At 39.4% G+C, this 18,321-nt stretch overlaps 1 protein-coding gene across 1 annotated transcript in view; it reads left to right on the top strand.

The window, feature by feature from the left end:
* The window catches only part of LOC139535308 (cadherin-22-like), a 217,532-nt gene that overhangs the window by 104,641 nt on the left and 94,570 nt on the right, over window positions 1-18,321 (top strand). The window contains exons 2-4 of the mRNA XM_071334614.1: window positions 397-1,715; window positions 5,618-5,698; window positions 17,368-17,662. Coding sequence (XP_071190715.1) covers window positions 1,494-1,715; window positions 5,618-5,698; window positions 17,368-17,662 — 598 coding nt within the window. The 5' untranslated portion in view covers window positions 397-1,493. The remainder of the gene's footprint in view (window positions 1-396; window positions 1,716-5,617; window positions 5,699-17,367; window positions 17,663-18,321) is intronic.

Below are 18,321 nucleotides of genomic sequence, written 5' to 3'. Positions count from 1 at the left end.
TCTCTCTTTCCTCTATTCTGCAGCATCCTCCCCTCCACACACCTGGCGCTCTCTGCCCTCGTACAGTACTGCGCCATCGCTCTTAGAGCACATTGTTCGGGTTTCTTGTCGAACACAACAGCAGACCAGCTGAAAACAGTTCGCTCCAGATAATCCGAAGAAAAACAAACACATTTTCATTATTGTGGCTCGAGTTGTGAAGAGCTAATAAAAAGATAAATGAGTTCAGGCTTGAACACGTTTTGTTTGCAGTGCGCGTTTGGAAAATGTATACAATTTCATATACTGTGTGATGAAAGACCCTGCAGTGTTAAAGCCCAACCAGTGATGGATGCCATCTCTGTTCTACAGGAAAATGTGATGGTAACCTATGCTATTCTTTCTGGTCTTTTGCAGGTTTTGCCACTACTCTCAGCACTTTATGGGGGTCCTCTCACTGCCTGAATCATCCAGAAGAATTATGGAACAAAATAAGATCTGAGCCAATGGAGTCTCCTGAAGGATACTGTTCTCTAATACTGGAATGAAGTGACAAGAGACGGCAGCTGGACCATACACACAACCCTAGGATCCTGGACCTGGAGAGAACCTTTTGATCTGAGGACCCGAGTATCAGAATGATCCACTTTTCTTTGAAATCCATTGCTAATGAGTTAGAAAATACAGAACAAAGATATTGTGAAAGATAACTAAGCATTTTAGTGAAAATCAGTTCCAATAGTTTGGAGATAGCCTTGGGTATCTCACTATGGGTTTCTGTAAGATTTGAACCTTGTCATACCAGGTAAAACCCACATTGTCCTTGACAATTATACAAATGCCGTTTCAATGGTTATCGGTCCCATGATCTTTTCAAAGGACCCTATCCATTAAATGATTTCCCAAATTAATGTATTGGAATCAAGTAAATGACCCCGTATGGATTGAAAGTGTCAATTTTAATTCTCAGGGAATTAAAAAAAAATCAATATCAGGCCCACTCCCTTCACCACAATACTTGTGGTAAAGATTGAAAGAATGAAGCTGCCTTAGAACATATGGGAAAGTTTGTCTTTGAAATCTTGAATGCAGTTTTCACTTGTACAGTAACAAAACACATCTCTGTTACCCGAATGAATTTGATACCAGTGTAGACGGGTGAGATAAGTCAGGGAAAAACCCGATGGAGAAGATTACATGGGAAAGATAAGGCCGGTTCAAAATGATTTGCCAAGTTTCTTCTGCACAGAGAACAAACCTTCTGTAGCCTGTCTAAATTCACTGAGTCATGATGTGCCATGGCATGCCCTGCGTCCTGAGGTGGAACTATTTAAGACAATAGAACTATTTAAGACAATAGAATACTTAAGAATCTTGTGGATTAATTCAAGTGTCCTAGAACAGAGATTTTGGTTGGCCTCTGGGTTTAATTTCTTCAACATTGCCGGTTTGAGGACTCTTTTCACCTCTTTGGAAATCCCCGTCACATGTAGAGCCAAGCAGGATTTTCCAAAATGGCTCCCTCTTGGAGACTGGGAGCATGTAGCCTGTTGACGGCCCTTTGGCTTTTGCATTGCTGTAGTTGTGGATGGTCGGAGAGGACTAGTGGTATGGCCAAGGGAGAAACTAAGGAGCAGGAGCTCATGTCCCATGAACGAGTGAAGAGGGGATGGGTGTGGAACCAGTTCTTTGTGGTGGAGGAGTACACAGGCACAGAACCTCTCTACGTTGGAAAGGTAAGAATTTGAGAGTTTTTTTGTGTGTTTAGGGGAAGAACACTAACATTACATTTTAAGTTTTTTGCTTTAGACATGATTCATTTCTTACGTGTGAGTTGATTGTGATTTGATTTGTATGACAAGTTAGGATTGGAAAGGATAAGACGTGCTATGCTATCAAATCAGATGAAATTTTGAGGCTAACTGCAAAAGAAATAGGGATGGTTCTTGTATACATTTTACTGCACACCCATGTCTGTCTGAATTCAGTCATTTGCAATTGATATTCATATTTTGAACTCCAATCTGAATGGTTTTCCTTATAAAGGCGGTGTTAGAATCCCTCTGTCTGCCTCTGTATTATTTCTCTTAGGGGACAGCAGTCTATCTCTTCAGCCAGGATCCATTATGGGACTTAGTCAGACTTAGAGAGAGAATGAGAGGAGGAGAGAGGGTGAGAGAGGGAGGGGGGGGGGGGGGGGGGGGTGGCGGCGGAGTGAAGATGGAGAAACAGATGGACAGACAGATGGATAGACAGACAGACGGACAGACAGACAAACCGACCAAGCAAAGATGAGCTCAAAAGAACGAGCTAGAAGGAGAGAGAGAAATGGGGAAAAAAGAGGAGGAGAGAAGGGGAAAAAAGAGGAGGAGAGAAAGGGGGAAAAGAGGGGGAGAGAGAGAAAGGGAAAAAATAGGGGGAGAGGGAGAAAGGGAAAAAATAGGGGGAGAGGGAGAGCGACAAAGGATTCATGCATTTTAAAGTGATTCATTGCGGGAGAGTGTGTTGGGGCAAGCAAGGTGCTGATATATAAATGTGGTCGAGGCATAGCAGGGGGGAAAGAGAAATTATTTTATTAATAAAATTACCCAGAATTATTGCTCTCCATGAAGCACAAGCCAGGACTATTAATAGTCACTGGGTGGTGGTGTTGCCGGACTCAGGATATCAAATACTTTAATTAGAGCAATCTAGTATTAAATATGGCCAGCGTGCCTTTTATCAGCACTGGCCATTTACAACACATTTTTTTCTGACTTCTTCTTCATCCAACTCAGCAAAGATGCCAAGGCTGTCCTACTCCGGCCATTCATTTGCTAATGAAATATGTTTTTCCCTAAATGGTCACTCACATCGCAATAACCTGGCAGCTTCGTACAATACATTTGGGTAATGAAATTCCTTAGTCTTCTATGATTTGAGAACCCTCCTGCTTCCTATTTCCACACTGGTTTTCTGGAGGTAGCTTACTACTGTATACCACATCTAAGATTGAGATACAAGATGCACTCGTGACTCCATTGAAATGCAGGGAGATGCACTTACACTGAAAAAAAAATTATCCAGCAGATTGAAAAAAATCCAATCCAAAGCATCACTTTCCATAGATCTATTGTTGAGGGAAAGAAAATAAGACTATGTTCCTCAGTTTTTTCTCTCTCTCTCTCAATTCACTCCAAGGCCTCCTTTTGAAATTCATACATCGTGTACTGTATATTTTGTGTTGATGCACATCTCTTCTGACCCTTAACATTTATTTCTGTTAAGTTCATGATTCAAATGCTGAAAGCTTTATTTATCCCGTTCACAGTACTTACAGTGCCTTCACACCCCTTGACTTTTTACACATGTTGTTACAGCCTGAATTTAAAATGGATTACATTTAGATGTTGTGTCATTGTTCTATACACAATAACCCATATTGTGGAATTCTGTAGTTTTTTTATGTTTAGAAATGAATTATAAATGAAAAGCTATATTCAACCCCTTTGTTATGGCAACACTAAATCAGTTCAGGAGTAAAAATGTGCTTAACAAGTCACATAATAAGTTGCATGGACTCACTCTGTGTACAATAATAGTGTTTAACATGATTTTTGAATGACTACCTAATTTCTGTACCCCACACATAGAATTATCTGTAAGGTCCCTCAGTCAAGCAGTGGATTTAAAGCACAGGTTCAACCACAAAGACCAGGGAGGCTTTCCAATGTTTTTTAAAGAAGGGCACCTATCGATAGATGGGTGAAGAAAACAGACATTGAATATCCCTTTGAGCATGGTGAAGTTATTAATTACACTTTGGATGGTGTATCAATACACCCAGTCGCTACAAAGATACAGGCGTCCTTCAGAATATAATGGAACCATATTTTCAAGCATGGTGGTAGCTTCATCACGTTATGGTTATGCTTTTCATCTGCAAGGACTAGGGAGTTTTTTTGTTGTTGATAAAAATAAACAGAATAGAGATAACTAAGCTTAGGCAAAATCATAGTGGAAAACTTTGTTCAGTCTGCTTTCCAACACTGGGAGACAAATTCACCTTTCAGCAGGTCAATTACCTAAAACACAAGGGCAAATGTACGCTGGAGTTGCTTACCAAGATGACATTGAATGTTCCTGAGTGGCCTAGTTACAGGTTTTACTTAAGGGACATGACAATGAATGTATAGCAACCAACTTGATAGAGCTTGAATATTTTTTTTTTAACGAATAATGGGCAAATATTGTACAATCCAGGTGTACAATCCAGCTCTTTAGACTTACCCATAAAGACTCACAGCTGTAATTCTAATATGTATTGACTCAAGGGGTTGAATACTTATCTAATTAATATATTTTAGTGTTTTATTTTCCATACTTTGACAGAGTATTTTGTGTAGATCGTTGACCAAAAAATGACAATTAAATCAATTTAAATTCCACGTTGTAACACAACAAAATGTGGAAAACGTAAAGGGGTGTGAATACTTTCTGAAGGCACTGTACTTGCCCCTTTCCCGTTTTAAGACTTGATGGTGGTTCAGTCAAAACTCCTGTACAGTAATATGCATGGGACCACTTTTTAAAAATGGTACTCCATGTGAATCCAGAATCCATTTAGTCTAGTGAAATTAATGTAAGTGAATCTAATCTATTCACTGGGGTGAAAGTTCATATTGAAAGGTTACCTAATAGGGTTATCACAATACAGATTTTCCATTGCAACAAAGAAGGAAACACAAAGCAGATGGTCTTTAAAAACCTTCTATGTTCCTTAAAAACCTGCAGTATGCTAAACATTGAGTTATATAGCTTGTTAAAAAACGAATGTGACTCTGGATGACAACAGAAGGCTGTGTGTTTGCAATATATTTTTTTAAAGAAATTAAGTCCCCAAGCCGTTTTGTTTCCTTGCCACGATACTTCTGAGTGTCGCAATACTGGTGTCGGGACAAATCTATTACAGTTTGAAACAGAAAGGTGTTCCAAGGTTTCGATTCAGATTCATCTATAGCAGAGATATGAAAGTGGTTATTCCATCAAGAGCCTTTTAAGAAGTTCAATGTTGACGCTGAACCACATTCAGGAGCTAGAAGGTTACAGCCATGGACAGAATGACATTCTTGTTCTGTGGTTACAGCTACTCACAACTTCTAATGATACATGTGAACTCGTAGAACCCATTGTCAGTTAGAGGCATTTGGATACAATCTGACAGTGATATATCTGAACCAAAGGTCTAGATTCTTGGAATATGGAACCTATTGTATAAGGGGGAAATGAAATTAATACTTTTTCACCTTTATTGTAGTAACTACTTGTCAGTTTGTTAATTAGATATAGTAAAGCAGGGTTCTAACCATTATAAACTAGCAGATTTAAAGACATTATAAACCAAGAGAGTATTGCATTTACTCTACTGTATATGCTTGGCTGATTGATTGACTGAATGATTCATTCATTCCTTTTATTTCAGTGTCATACAGCATTTGGTGCCCAGCCCATAAGAGCTTACAAGACACTAATCATTAAACACGTGTGCAAAACAATAATAATTACATTTGACATTTTAAATGTATAGATCATAGTGTTAGAGCATACTGTTTGGTGACACAACCTTTGTCTCAAGCTGTATTCGTTTGTTTCATTGCAGATACAAGATGTCTTAGATTCAGTTAAAGCCACACTCTGTGAGATGTGCATACCACCAAACAGTGGGCCACCAACAAAAAACGTAAGCAATCGAGCAAATGCATCCCATGACATTTTCACATGGACTTGTGATTTCCATTATATATCTGTAGTGATATATCTGTAGTGATCAAGGAATGACTTCAATGTTTAAGCATTAGAGTCTAAATCCTGTCTAAGCTGAGCTATATGGAATTGTTTTAAGAAGGTCATACCAAGGATAATTTTCCTCTTTTCTTTTTTAATTTTAAGACCTCTTGAAGTATAAAAATGTAAGACATTTATATGTTTCCCCTTAAACCACTCGAGTGTTGCTTTAGCAGTATGCTTAGGGTCATTGTCCTGCTGGAAGGTGAACCTCCGTCCCAGTCTCAAATCTCTGGAAGACTGAAACAGGTTTCCCTCAAGAATTTCCCTGTATTTAGCCCCATCCATCATTCCTTCAATTCTGACCAGTTTCCCAGTCCCTGCCGATGGAAAAATATCCCCACAGCATGATGCTGCCACCACCATGCTTCACTGTGGGGATGGTATTCTCGGCGAGATGAGAGATGTTGGGTTTGCGCCAGACATAGTGTTTTCCTTGATGGCCAAAAGGCTCCATTTTTGTCTAATCTGACCAGAGTACCTTCTTCCATATGTTTGGGGAGTCTCCCACATGCCTTTTGGTGAACACCAAATGTGTTTGCTTATTTTCTTCTTTAAGCAATGGCTTTTTTCTTGCCACTCTTCTGTAAAGCCCAGCTCTGTGGAGTGTACGGCTTAAAGTGGTCCTATGGACAGATACTCCGATCTCCATCTCCGCTGTGGAGCTTTGCAGCTCCTTCAGGGTTATCGTTGGTCTCTTTGTTGCCTCTCTGATTAATGTCCTCATTGCCCGGTTCGTGAGTTTTGGTGGGTGGCCCTCTCTTGGCTGGTTTGTTGTGGTGCCATATTCTTTCCCAAAAAATTATAATGGATTTAATGGTGTTCTTTGGGGTGTTCAAAGTTTAGGATTTTTTTTGGTAACCCAACCCTGATCTGTACTTCTCCACAACTTTGTCCCTGACCTGTTTGGAGAGCTCCTAGGTCTTCATGGTGCCGCTTGCTTGGTGATGTTGAAGACTCTGGGGCTTTTCAGAACAGGTGTATTTATACTGAGATCATGTGACAGATCATGTGACACTTAGATTTCACACAGGTGGACTTTATTTAACTAATTGTGCGACTTCTGAAGGATTTGGTTGCACCAGATCTTATTTAGGGGCTTCATAGCAAAAGGGGTGAATACATATGCACACACCACTTTTCAGTTTTTTTTTTTTTTAAACAAGTTAATTTTTTTCATTTCATTTCACCAATTTGGACTATTTTGTGTATGTCCATTACATGAAATCCAAATAAAAATATTTTTAAATTACAGGTTGTAATGCAACAAAATAGGGAAAACTCCAAGGGGAATGAATACTTTTTTACAGTGCAAGGCACTGTATTTTTTATCTTTGTCCTTACTGCTATTAGCCCATACAAACACATTGAACAACAGATTCACTACATGGAACAACAGATAGTCCCCCCAAAAATCTAAAGGAAGTTTGTTCTGAAGTGTCTATCCTATATCTGATATAAGAAAGATCAGGAAACATATATTTTTTGTACATGCATTTAACCCCTTATTTTTATCACTAAACATTCTCCATTTATACTTCCATAACTTTTTTGGACTGGTACCGGGTAACCTTCAGACAAGTCTTGTGAGGCCTGTGGGCGTCCTAAAACAAAACTACTGACATGGACGTGTTCGTGGGAGTCTCATCTTTCCATAATAGTTTATGCCAAAGCGTCCGGACACTACAGACCATTTTGTGAGAAGGCCGTCTCATTGTCTGACAAACAGCGCTCTAGCTCTGTCGCCTTTCACTGCAGATGCGGATGTGTTAAATACAGTAGACAGATGTGGATGTGTTAAATACAGTAGGCAGATGCGGATATGTTACATACAGTAGACAGATGCGGATGTGTTAAATACAGTAGGCAGATGCAGATGTGTTACAAACAGTAGACAGATGTGGATGTGTTACATACAGTAGGCAGATGTGGATGTGTTAAATACAGTAGGCAGATGCAGATGTGTTACATACAGTAGACAGATGCGGATGTGTTAAATACAGTAGGCAGATGTGGATGTGTTAAATACAGTAGGCAGATGCAGATGTGTTACATACAGTAGACAGATGCAAATGTGTTAAATACAGTAAGGCAGATGCGGATGTGTTAAATACAGTAGACAGATGTGGATGTGTTAAATACAGTAGGCAGATGCAGATGTGTTACATACAGTAGACAGATGTGGATGTGTTACATACAGTAGACAGATGCGGATGTGGTACATACAGTAGACAGATGCGGATGTGTTACATACAGTAGACAGATGTGGATGTGTTACATACAGTAGACAGATGTGGATGTGTTACATACAGTAGGCAGATGTGGATGTGTTAAATACGGTAGGCAGATGCAGATGTGGTACATACAGTAGACAGATGCGGATGTGTTACATACAGTAGACAGATGCGGATGTGTTAAATACAGTAGACAGATGTGGATGTGTTACATACAGTAGACAGATGTGGATGTGTTACATACAGTAGACAGATGTGGATGTGTTACATACAGTAGACAGATGTGGATGTGTTACATACGGTAGACAGATGTGGATGTGTTACATATAGTAGACAGATGCGGATGTGTTAAATACAGTAGACAGATGTGGATGTGTTACATACAGTAGACAGATGTGGATGTGTTACATACAGTAGACAGATGTGGATGTGTTACATACGGTAGACAGATGTGGATGTGTTACATATAGTAGACAGATGCGGATGTGTTAAATACAGTAGACAGATGTGGATGTGTTACATACAGTAGACAGATGTGGATGTGTTACATACGGTAGACAGATGTGGATGTGTTACATATAGTAGACAGATGCGGATGTGTTAAATACAGTAGACAGATGCGGATGTGTTACATAGGCAGATGCGGTGGATTGAGAAAACCCAGGTAACTCTAGCTTAAACATGATTTACATGATGATTTATAACCATACATCATTTGCTTGCAAGGTCTCCTATGACAACACATCCACACACACAGGAATCATATGTCATATTTTTTGTATGATAAGCTTCCTACAGTATAGTACTAGTTTATTTATAAGTTATTACTACAACTCAAGTACTGTGTGTCATGACATGAAATTACTGAAAATCTCAGACTGTGGCTTTACGTTTCATTTAATATTTCTAGATTTACAGCACAATCAATGTGCTAAAACAATAACAACAACGAAAAAAGGGTTAAAATATGGGACAACTGTGAGTGTCGTTTAGCTTTAGTCAGACTGACTACATGTATACTGTTCATTGTTGTTATTGTTCATGGACTGTAACGCCTCTTTGATTGGCTGTGATAGGACAGTCATCTTTGACGACATGTTTAATCAGGATGTGTGTAGGAAGTGTTTGATCACATACATCTATTTCAATCATTTATTTTGGCATGAAGTTCCAAGCACATTTAAAACAATGTGGACTGGATGGAAAGGATTACAATCTTAGAAGATCTGTTCTTATATCAGGGAATAAAGTCTTCGGAAGATGTGAAGGAACATGGGTACCCCCCCTCTAAAGGACGTGGGTACCCCCCTCTAAATTGAACTTTTTAATGGAACTCAGTCCAGCTTTAAATTTACTCTTGAAAGTTGTAATAGTACAATGCACAAGCTGCCATTTATAAATTGGGTAGTGCATCATCAGTTCCTCTTGTCATCTCAGTCATTACATACTATAGAGAGCTATTTATAACGTGTCAGAAATGTCCACATCAACTAGCCCATCTCAGTCATTACATACTATAGAGAGCTATTTATAACGTGTCAGAAATGTTCACATCAACTAGCCCATCTCAGTCATTACATACTATAGAGAGCTATTTATAACGTGTCAGAAATGTCCACATCAACTAGCCCATCTCAGTCATTACATACTATAGAGAGCTATTTATAACGTGTCAGAAATGTCCACATCAACTAGCCCATCTCAGTCATTACATACTATAGGGAGCTATTTATAACGTGTCAGAAATGTCCACATCAACTAGCCCATCTCAGTCATTACATACTATAGAGAGCTATTTATAACATGTCAGAAATGTCCACATCAACTAGCCCATCTCAGTCATTACATACTATAGAGAGCTATTTATAACGTGTCAGAAATGTCCACATCAACTAGCCCATCTCAGTCATTATATACTATAGAGAGCTATTTATAACGTGTCAGAAATGTCCACATCAACTAGCCCATCTCAGTCATTACATACTATAGAGAGCTATTTATAACATGTCAGAAATGTCCACATCAACTAGCCCATCTCAGTTATTACATACTATAGAGAGCTATTTATAACATGTCAGAAATGTCCACATCAACTAGCCCATCTCAGTCATTACATATTATAGAGAGCTATTTATAACATGTCAGAAATGTCCACATCAACTAGCCCATGTCAGCTTCCATTTTTTTTTGCCCATTGATATTCCTGTAATTTTTTTGTCACATAAATATCACATGAATACACATTAGACATGGCAAAATGTATAGGATTGCAAGAAGATTTTAATTTAAACTACACTATTGTCTTTGGACCCAATGACAATGTGTAGAATTGTAGGAAATGAGCTTTAAACCTGCAACATTCTCTCCATCAACAAGAGCGGTGTGAATAGTTTGGGTAATGAACAGCGCTTGTGCCCATAGATATAGACATGGTGCGCGTTCACAGGGGGGCCGTGGGATGTTCCCTAATGCTGGAACGGGGGCCCCATGCTGGAACGGGGGCCCCATGCTGGAACGGGGGCCCCAAGTGAAATAGTTTTGGAACCCCTGATTTAGCAGACGCTCTTATCCAGAGCGACTTACAATGAATGCTTGTCTTTTTAGATAGCAAGGTGAGACGAGGACATTTTCCCGCGGTATATCCTGATCTTCTCTTCAATCAGCTGCCTCATTTTGATGTCCTTCAGTAGACTGGCTTACCCTGAGGCCAAAGCGACACCATTGGTCTTCGTTAGTGCGCTGACCCCTATTTGGCAGGGCAGTTCCATATCTATGTACCCGTCTGTGTGTGTTTTTCTGTGTGTGTCAGTATGTGTGTGTGTGTTTTTCAGTGTGTCTGTATGTGTGTGTGTGCATGCCTGCATGACTGTGTTTGTCTATACACTCGTTGCTGAGGAAGCAGGCAGCATTTACAGTATTGGAGAGTTGACCAAAGGTGCACGACAGATTTGATTATTGAAGCCACAAGGCATTGGCATGTCCCAAATGGCACCATGTTCCCTACGTAGTGCACTACTTTTGACCAGAGCCCTATGGACCCTGGTCAAATGTAGTGCACTATGTAAGGAACAGGGTACCATTTAGGACGAAGACCCTGTTTCCGTCTAGAGTGGGAGGTGACATTATGAGTCCTGTTTATAGACATATTGTTTTCTTCCAACTGCCAAGTGCCAACACTATTGTTGTGATAAATAGCTCCTTTTTCTTCCTGATGGGGAAGGCTTACTGCAGGCCTAGGATGCATCCCAAATGGCACCCTAATCCCTATTTAATGCACTACTTTTGACAAGGCCACATAGGGGTGTAGTGCACTACATAGGGAACATGGTTCCATTTGGAATGTGTCCCTACTGTTTTGTTTGGTTGGAAGGGGAATTTAGCTGGCAATGGCATGTTGACATTGCTGATGGTTATGATTGCTAAGCATTAAGTGAAGCCCTGGCTTTGACCTTTTGTTTGAAGTCCACAGCTTAGCCACGGAATCACTTTGATGAGGACATACTGACGGATGGACTGACACATTGAGCCTGAAGGGGGAGAACGAGCATGATCTGTGAAAAAAAATCACATTTGCGGTGCGTTGTTGCCACGTGTGCCTACTCACAACAAAATACAATGAGCTCCAAAAGTATTGGGACAGTGACATTTTTGTTGTGGTTTCAGCTCTGTACTCAATCACTTTGGATTTGAAATAATACAGTGAATATGAGTTTAACGTGCAGAATGTCAGCTTTAATTTGAAGGTATTTTCATCCATATCGGGTGAACAGTTTAGAAATTTCAGCACTTTTTTAAAATAGTCCCCCCATTTTAGGGGACCAACAGTATTATTACAAGTTCACTTGTGTATTTAAGCAGTCAAAAGCAGTGGTGTAAATTACTTAAGTTGTACTTTAAGTGTATTTTTACTTTACTTTACATTTTATTACATTTACTTTATATTTTTGACAACTTTTACTTGTACATCACTACAGTCCAAAAGAAAAGAATGGACTTTTTACTCCATACATTTTCTCTGACACCCAAAATTATAAGTTTTGAATGCTTAGCAGGACAGGAAAATTGTCAAATTCATGAATTCATGCCCTTATCAAGAGAACATCCCTGCTCATCCCTACTGCCTCTGATCTGGCTGACTCACTAAACACACATGCGTCATTTGTAAATTATGTCTGAGTGTTGGAGTGTGACCCTGGCTATCCGTAAATAAAAAAACAAGAAAATGGTGCTGTCTGGATTAGAGGTCGACCGATTATGATTTTTCAACGCCGATACCGATTATTGGAGGACCCCAAAAAAAACAGATACCGATTAATCGGCCGATTAAAAAAAATATATATATATTTGTAATAATACTGAATGAACACTTATTTTAACTTAATATAATACATCAATAAAATCAATTTAGCCTCAAATAAATAATGAAACATGTTCAATTTGGTTTAAATAATGCAAAAACAAAGTGTTGGAGAAGAAAGTAAAAGTGCAATATGTGCCATGTAAAAAAGCTAACGTTTAAGTTCCTTGCTCAGAACATGAGAACATATGAAAGCTGGTGGTTCCTTTTAACATGAGTCTTCAATATTCCCAGGTAAGAAGTTTTAGGTTATAGTTATTATAGGAATTATAGGACTATTTCTCTCTATACAATTTGTATTTCATATATCTTTGACTATTGGATGTTCTTATAGGCACTTTAGTATTGCCAGTGTAACATTATAGCTTCCGTCCCTCTCCTCGCTCCTACCTGGGCTCGAACGAGGAACACATCGACAACAGCCACCCTCGAAGCAGCGTTACCCATGCAGAGCAAGGGGAACAACTACTCCAAGTCTCAGAGCGAGTGACGTTTGAATAGCTATTAGCGCGCACCCCGCTAACTAGCTAGCCATTTCACATCAGTTACACCAGCCTAATCTCGGGAGTTGATAGGCTTGAAGTCATAAACAGCAGAGCTGCTGGCAAAACGCACAAAAGTGTTGTTTGAATGAATGCTTACGAGCCTGCTGGTGCCCACCATCGCTCAGTCAGACTGCTCTATCAAATCATAGACTTAATTATAACATAATAACAGACAGAAATACGAGCCTTAGGTCATTAATATGGTCGAATCCGGAAACTATCATCTCGAAAACAAAACATTTATTCTTTCAGTGAAATATGGAACCATTCCGTATTTTATCTAACGGGTGGCATCCACAAGTCTAAATATTCTTGTTACATTGCACAACCTTCAATGTTATGTCATAATTACGTAAAATTATGGCAAATTAGTTCGCAACGAGCCAGGCGGCCCAAACTGTTGCATATTCCCTGACTCTGCGTGCAATGAACGCAAGAGAAGTGACACAATTTCACCTGGTTAATATTGCCTGCTAACCTGGATTTCTTTTATCTAAATATGCAGGTTTAAAAATATATAATTCTGTGTATTGATTTGAAGAAAGGCATTGATGTTTATCGTTAGGTACAGTCGTGCAACGATTGTGCTTTTTTCGCAAATGCGTTTTTGTTAAATCATCCCCCGTTTGGCGAAGTTGGCTGTCTTTGTTAGGAAGAAATAGTCTTCACACAGTTCGCAACGAGCCAGGCGGCCCAAACTGCTGCATATACCCTGACTCTGTTGCAAGAGAAGTGACACAAAGAAATTCATGTTAGCAGGCAATATTAACTAAATATGCAGGTTTAAAAATATATACTTGTGTATTGATTTTAAGAAAGGCATTGATGTTTATGGTTAGGTACCTTTTTCGCGAATGCGCACCGTATCGATTACATGCAACGCAGGTCACGCTAGATAAACTAGTAATATCATCAACCATGTGTAGTTAACTAGTGATTATGATTGATTGATTGTTTTTTATAAGATAAGTTTAATGCTAGCTAGCAACTTACCTTGGCTTCTTACTGCATTCGCGTAACAGGCAGGCTCCTTGTGGATTGCAATGAGAGGCAGGTGGTTAGAGCGTTGGACTAGTTAACCGTAAGGTTGCAAGATTGAATCCCCGAGCTGACAAGGTATAAATCTGTCGTTTTGTAAATCTTTTTTTTTTCTTCGGCCAAATCGGTGTCCAAAAATACCGATTTCCGATTGTTATGAAAACTTGAAATTGGCCCTAATTAATCGGCCATTCCGATTAATCAGTCGACCTCTAGTCTGGATTGCTTAATATAAGGAATTTGAAATTATTTATACTTTTATTTTTGATAATTAAGTATATTTAAAACCAAATATTTTTTGACTTTTACTCAAGTAGTATTTTACTGGGTGACTTTCACTTTTACTTGAGTCATTTTCTATTAAGGTATCTTTACTTTTACTCTATTACAGTGGCTTGCGAAAGTATTTTCCTATTTTGTTTCCTTACAACCTGGAATTAAAATATATTTTTAGGGGGGTTTGTATCATTTGATTTACACAGCATGCATACCACTTTGAAGATGCAAAATATATTTTATTGTGAAACAAACAAGAAATAAGACAAAAAACAGAAAACTTAAGCCTGCATAACTATTCACCCCTCCCAAGTCAATACTTTGTAGAGCCACCTTTTGCAGCAATTCCAGCAATCTTTAAGTCATACCACAGATTCTCATTTGGACTGAGGTCTGGGCATTGACTAGGTCATTCCAAGACATTTAAATGTTTCCCCTTAAACCACTCAAGTGTTGCTTTAGCAGTATGCTTAGGGTCATTGTCCTGCTGGAAAGTGAATCTCCGTCCTAGTCTCAAATCTCTGGAAGACAAACGGGTTTCCCTCAAGAATTTCCCTGTATTTATCTCCATCCATCATTCCTTCAAATCTGACCAGTTTCCCAGTCCCTGCCGATGGAAAGACATCCCCACAGCATGATGCTGCCACCACCATGCTTCACGGTGGGGATGGTGTTCTCAGGGTGATTAGAGGATTTGGATTTGCGCCAGACATTTTCCTTGATGTCCAAAAAGCTCAATTTTAGTCTCATCTGACCAGAGTACCTTCTTCCATTTGTTGTTTTTTCTTTAAGCATGGCTTTTTTTTGCCACTCTTCCGTAATGCCTAGCTCTGTGGAGTGTACGGCTTAAAGATCTTATTTAGGGGCTTCGTAGCAAAAGGGGTGAATACATATGCACGCACCTCTTTTCCGTTTATTTTTTAGAATTTCTTTAAACAAGTTATTTTTTTCATTTCACTTCACCAATTTGGACTATTTTGTGTATGTCCGTTTCATGAAATCAAAATAGGAAAAACGCAAAGGGGGATGAATAATTTTGCAAGGCACTGATAGGATGCCCTACTGTATATGTATGGACGAAGTGTGTGTGTGTGAGAGAAAGAGAGGGAGAGAAATTTGTGTATGCATGACTGTGTGTGTGCATGACATTTGTGTGGGTGTTTATTTGCAAACAGTACGTGTGTGATCGGAGTGCAAATATAGACTTTGATGGTAGAAAACCCTTTACATTCTACTGAACACATTGTAGCCACACGACTCTCTAAAGATGTTTGGATGTGTTTGGAGTATGCATCACTGTTGATCCTTGTCTTCAGCATCTGTTCTAATTTTCTTGAAATACTTGATTGCAGTAAGTTGTCTCAAATTGATCAAAGTCAGTAAGCAATAGAGAGACAGTCAGACAATGTAAAGGCAGACGTCACATATCTCCACATATTGGAGAGCTTTCTACTGTCTTTTTACCGACTGGGCTATTGAAGTTTATTTTATTATCGCTGAAATATTGATGCCCCCAAAAAGAGTAGATTTTCTCTGTGTGCATTTATTTGACTTGGGGACTATTCCAAATGAAAAGAAAGAGGGGGCTATGTTTTGCATTATTCCCCCGTTTTACGACAAATACCTAATGAAAGCCCCCGCGAGGGCGATCGAGTCCTGTATTTAATTAAGCCTTTATAAAATATTAACGTGGGAGACAGGGGCGCTTTCTCCCTCAATTCCCGCCTGTTTTGCGAGATGGGTCCTACAGGCTATGGAGCCCGAGTCCTGCTTTCTCATTTCATATTGGAAGGGAGTAGCAGTTCAAATGTGCAGTAAAGCCACAGGATGCATAGGGGGCTGCTAGAATGTCTTTTAATCACTTTAGAAGAAGTCATGGCAGATTTATAAGGGCTCTTGAAGTTCATTTGTCGGCCCCAACCATGTTCATGTTCGTACCGCAACTTTAACAACCTTTAGAAATGACTTCTAATTTGAGGGGCCCCTATTCTGTGAAGGGCACGCCATGTGGGGATTGTGTAAATCACCAGTAGCACTGCAGCGTCTTTTGTCATGGTACTGTTGATGACAACCCTAGAGGGAGGCGAGGGCTTCTCCTCTTTCCTCTCTCACCGGCTGTGAAATAGGAACTTTGCTTCTTGATGACTAGAGAGAAAATCTGACATAAAAGAAAGAGCAAAGCCTTGACAGTTCTGTAAAGGGCATCCAATAAAGTGCTGCAAATGTATATAATAAACATGTTGTGATTGGCAGGTTCAAGGTTTTTTTTTTTATATGACATTTTGACAATGGTGTAAAGTACTTCAGTAAAAATACTTGAAAGCACTACTTAAGTAGTTTTTTGGGGTATCTGTACTTCACTATTTAAATTGTTTCCAACTTTTACTTCACTACATTACTAAATAATATTATGTACTTTTTACTCCATATATTTTCCCTGACACCCAAAAGTACTCGTTACATTTTGAATGCTTAGCAGGACCGGAAAATTGCCTTATTCACGCACTTATCAAGAGAACATCCCTGGTCATCCCTACTGCCTCTGATCTGGCAGACACATGCTTTGTTTGTTAATTATGTCAGACTGTTGGAGCGTGCCCCTGGCTTTCTGCACAAAAAACAACAAGAAAACGATGCTCTAGTTTCAAGGAATTTGAAATTATTTGTACTTTTTACTTTTAGTTTTGATACTTATGTATATTTTAGCAATTACATTTACTTTGATACTTAAGTATATTTAAAACCAAATACTTTCAGACTTTTACTCAAGTAGTATTTTACCTGGTGACTTTCTTTTTTACATGAGTAATTATCTAATAAGGTATCTTCACTTTTACTCAAGTATGACAACTGGGTACTTTTTCCTCCAATGCATTTCGAACATATCTTATTTTGGAGTATGGAATTCTATACGTACATGTTTGTTTATTGGCTGTATCTTTGAAGAGAAAGTGAAGGATAATTCTACATCTTATCTGATGCTGTGAAATCTGAGTACTGCATTCACAGTAGTGTCAACTGTCAGTCAATGAAATCAATGCATTTTATAAATATTTTTTAATTAACTCCTAAAAGCATGAACTCTCAGCTTGACTTTAATTGCCTTAATTGACAGATCCACACGGATTCGGACGAGGGCGAGGGGAACATCAAGTACACCATCTCCGGGGAAGGAGCGGGCACTATCTTCATCATCGACGAGCTGACGGGCGACATCCACGCCACCGAGCGATTGGACCGCGAGGAGCAGAGTTACTACACCCTCAGAGCTCAGGCCCGGGACCGACTCACCAACCACCTGCTGGAATCCGAGTCAGAGTTCGTCATCAAGGTCCAGGATATCAACGACAGTGAACCCAAGTTTCTGGAAGGGCCATATATTGGGAGTGTGGCGGAGCTTTCACAAATGGGTAAGAGGATAACCAGGGAGGAGTGTCTGTATGTGGGTCTTGACACAAACCTGTTTGCCTGGCATCTCCTACCATACCCCTTTCAAAGGCACTTACATCTTTCGTCTTGCAAATTCACCCTCTGAATAGCAGACGTACACAATCCATGTCTTTAACCTGTCTCCTCCCCTTCATCTTCACTGATTTGAAGTGGATTTAACAAGTTAAATCAATAAGGGATCGTAGCTTTTACCTTGTCAGTCTATGTCATGGAAAGAGCAGGTGTTCTTAATGTTTTATATATTCAGTGTACATTTGAAGAGATGTGTATATGGTGCGATTTTTACCCAGGTCAGATTTGGACAACGCTACCCAACCCAGTCCCAAGATAATGATCACCAGAGGGTTTGATAGTTTGTGAGGAAGTGGCAGACGTTGTTTATGCCTGTGTGTGATTGTTTTCGATGTACAGCAGAACATTGTTTTGCATGTATGTGTGAGAGGGAGTCTACTTGTGAGAAGGGGATACTAGAATACATGTAATGGATCTCATCCTCCTTCGCCTCTGATTGGAATTAATTCCTGCTACCGCAGCATGTTTTGGCCCTTTTCTGTCGGCAATGCTTATTGAAACAGGAGAAAGAGTAGAGAGAGAACAAAAGAGAGAGAGAGAGGGAGAG

This window comes from Salvelinus alpinus, chromosome 12, assembly GCF_045679555.1.
Source record: "Salvelinus alpinus chromosome 12, SLU_Salpinus.1, whole genome shotgun sequence".
NCBI classification, from domain to species: Eukaryota; Metazoa; Chordata; class Actinopteri; order Salmoniformes; family Salmonidae; genus Salvelinus; species Salvelinus alpinus.
This window is presented reverse-complemented; position numbering and strand designations above follow the sequence as displayed.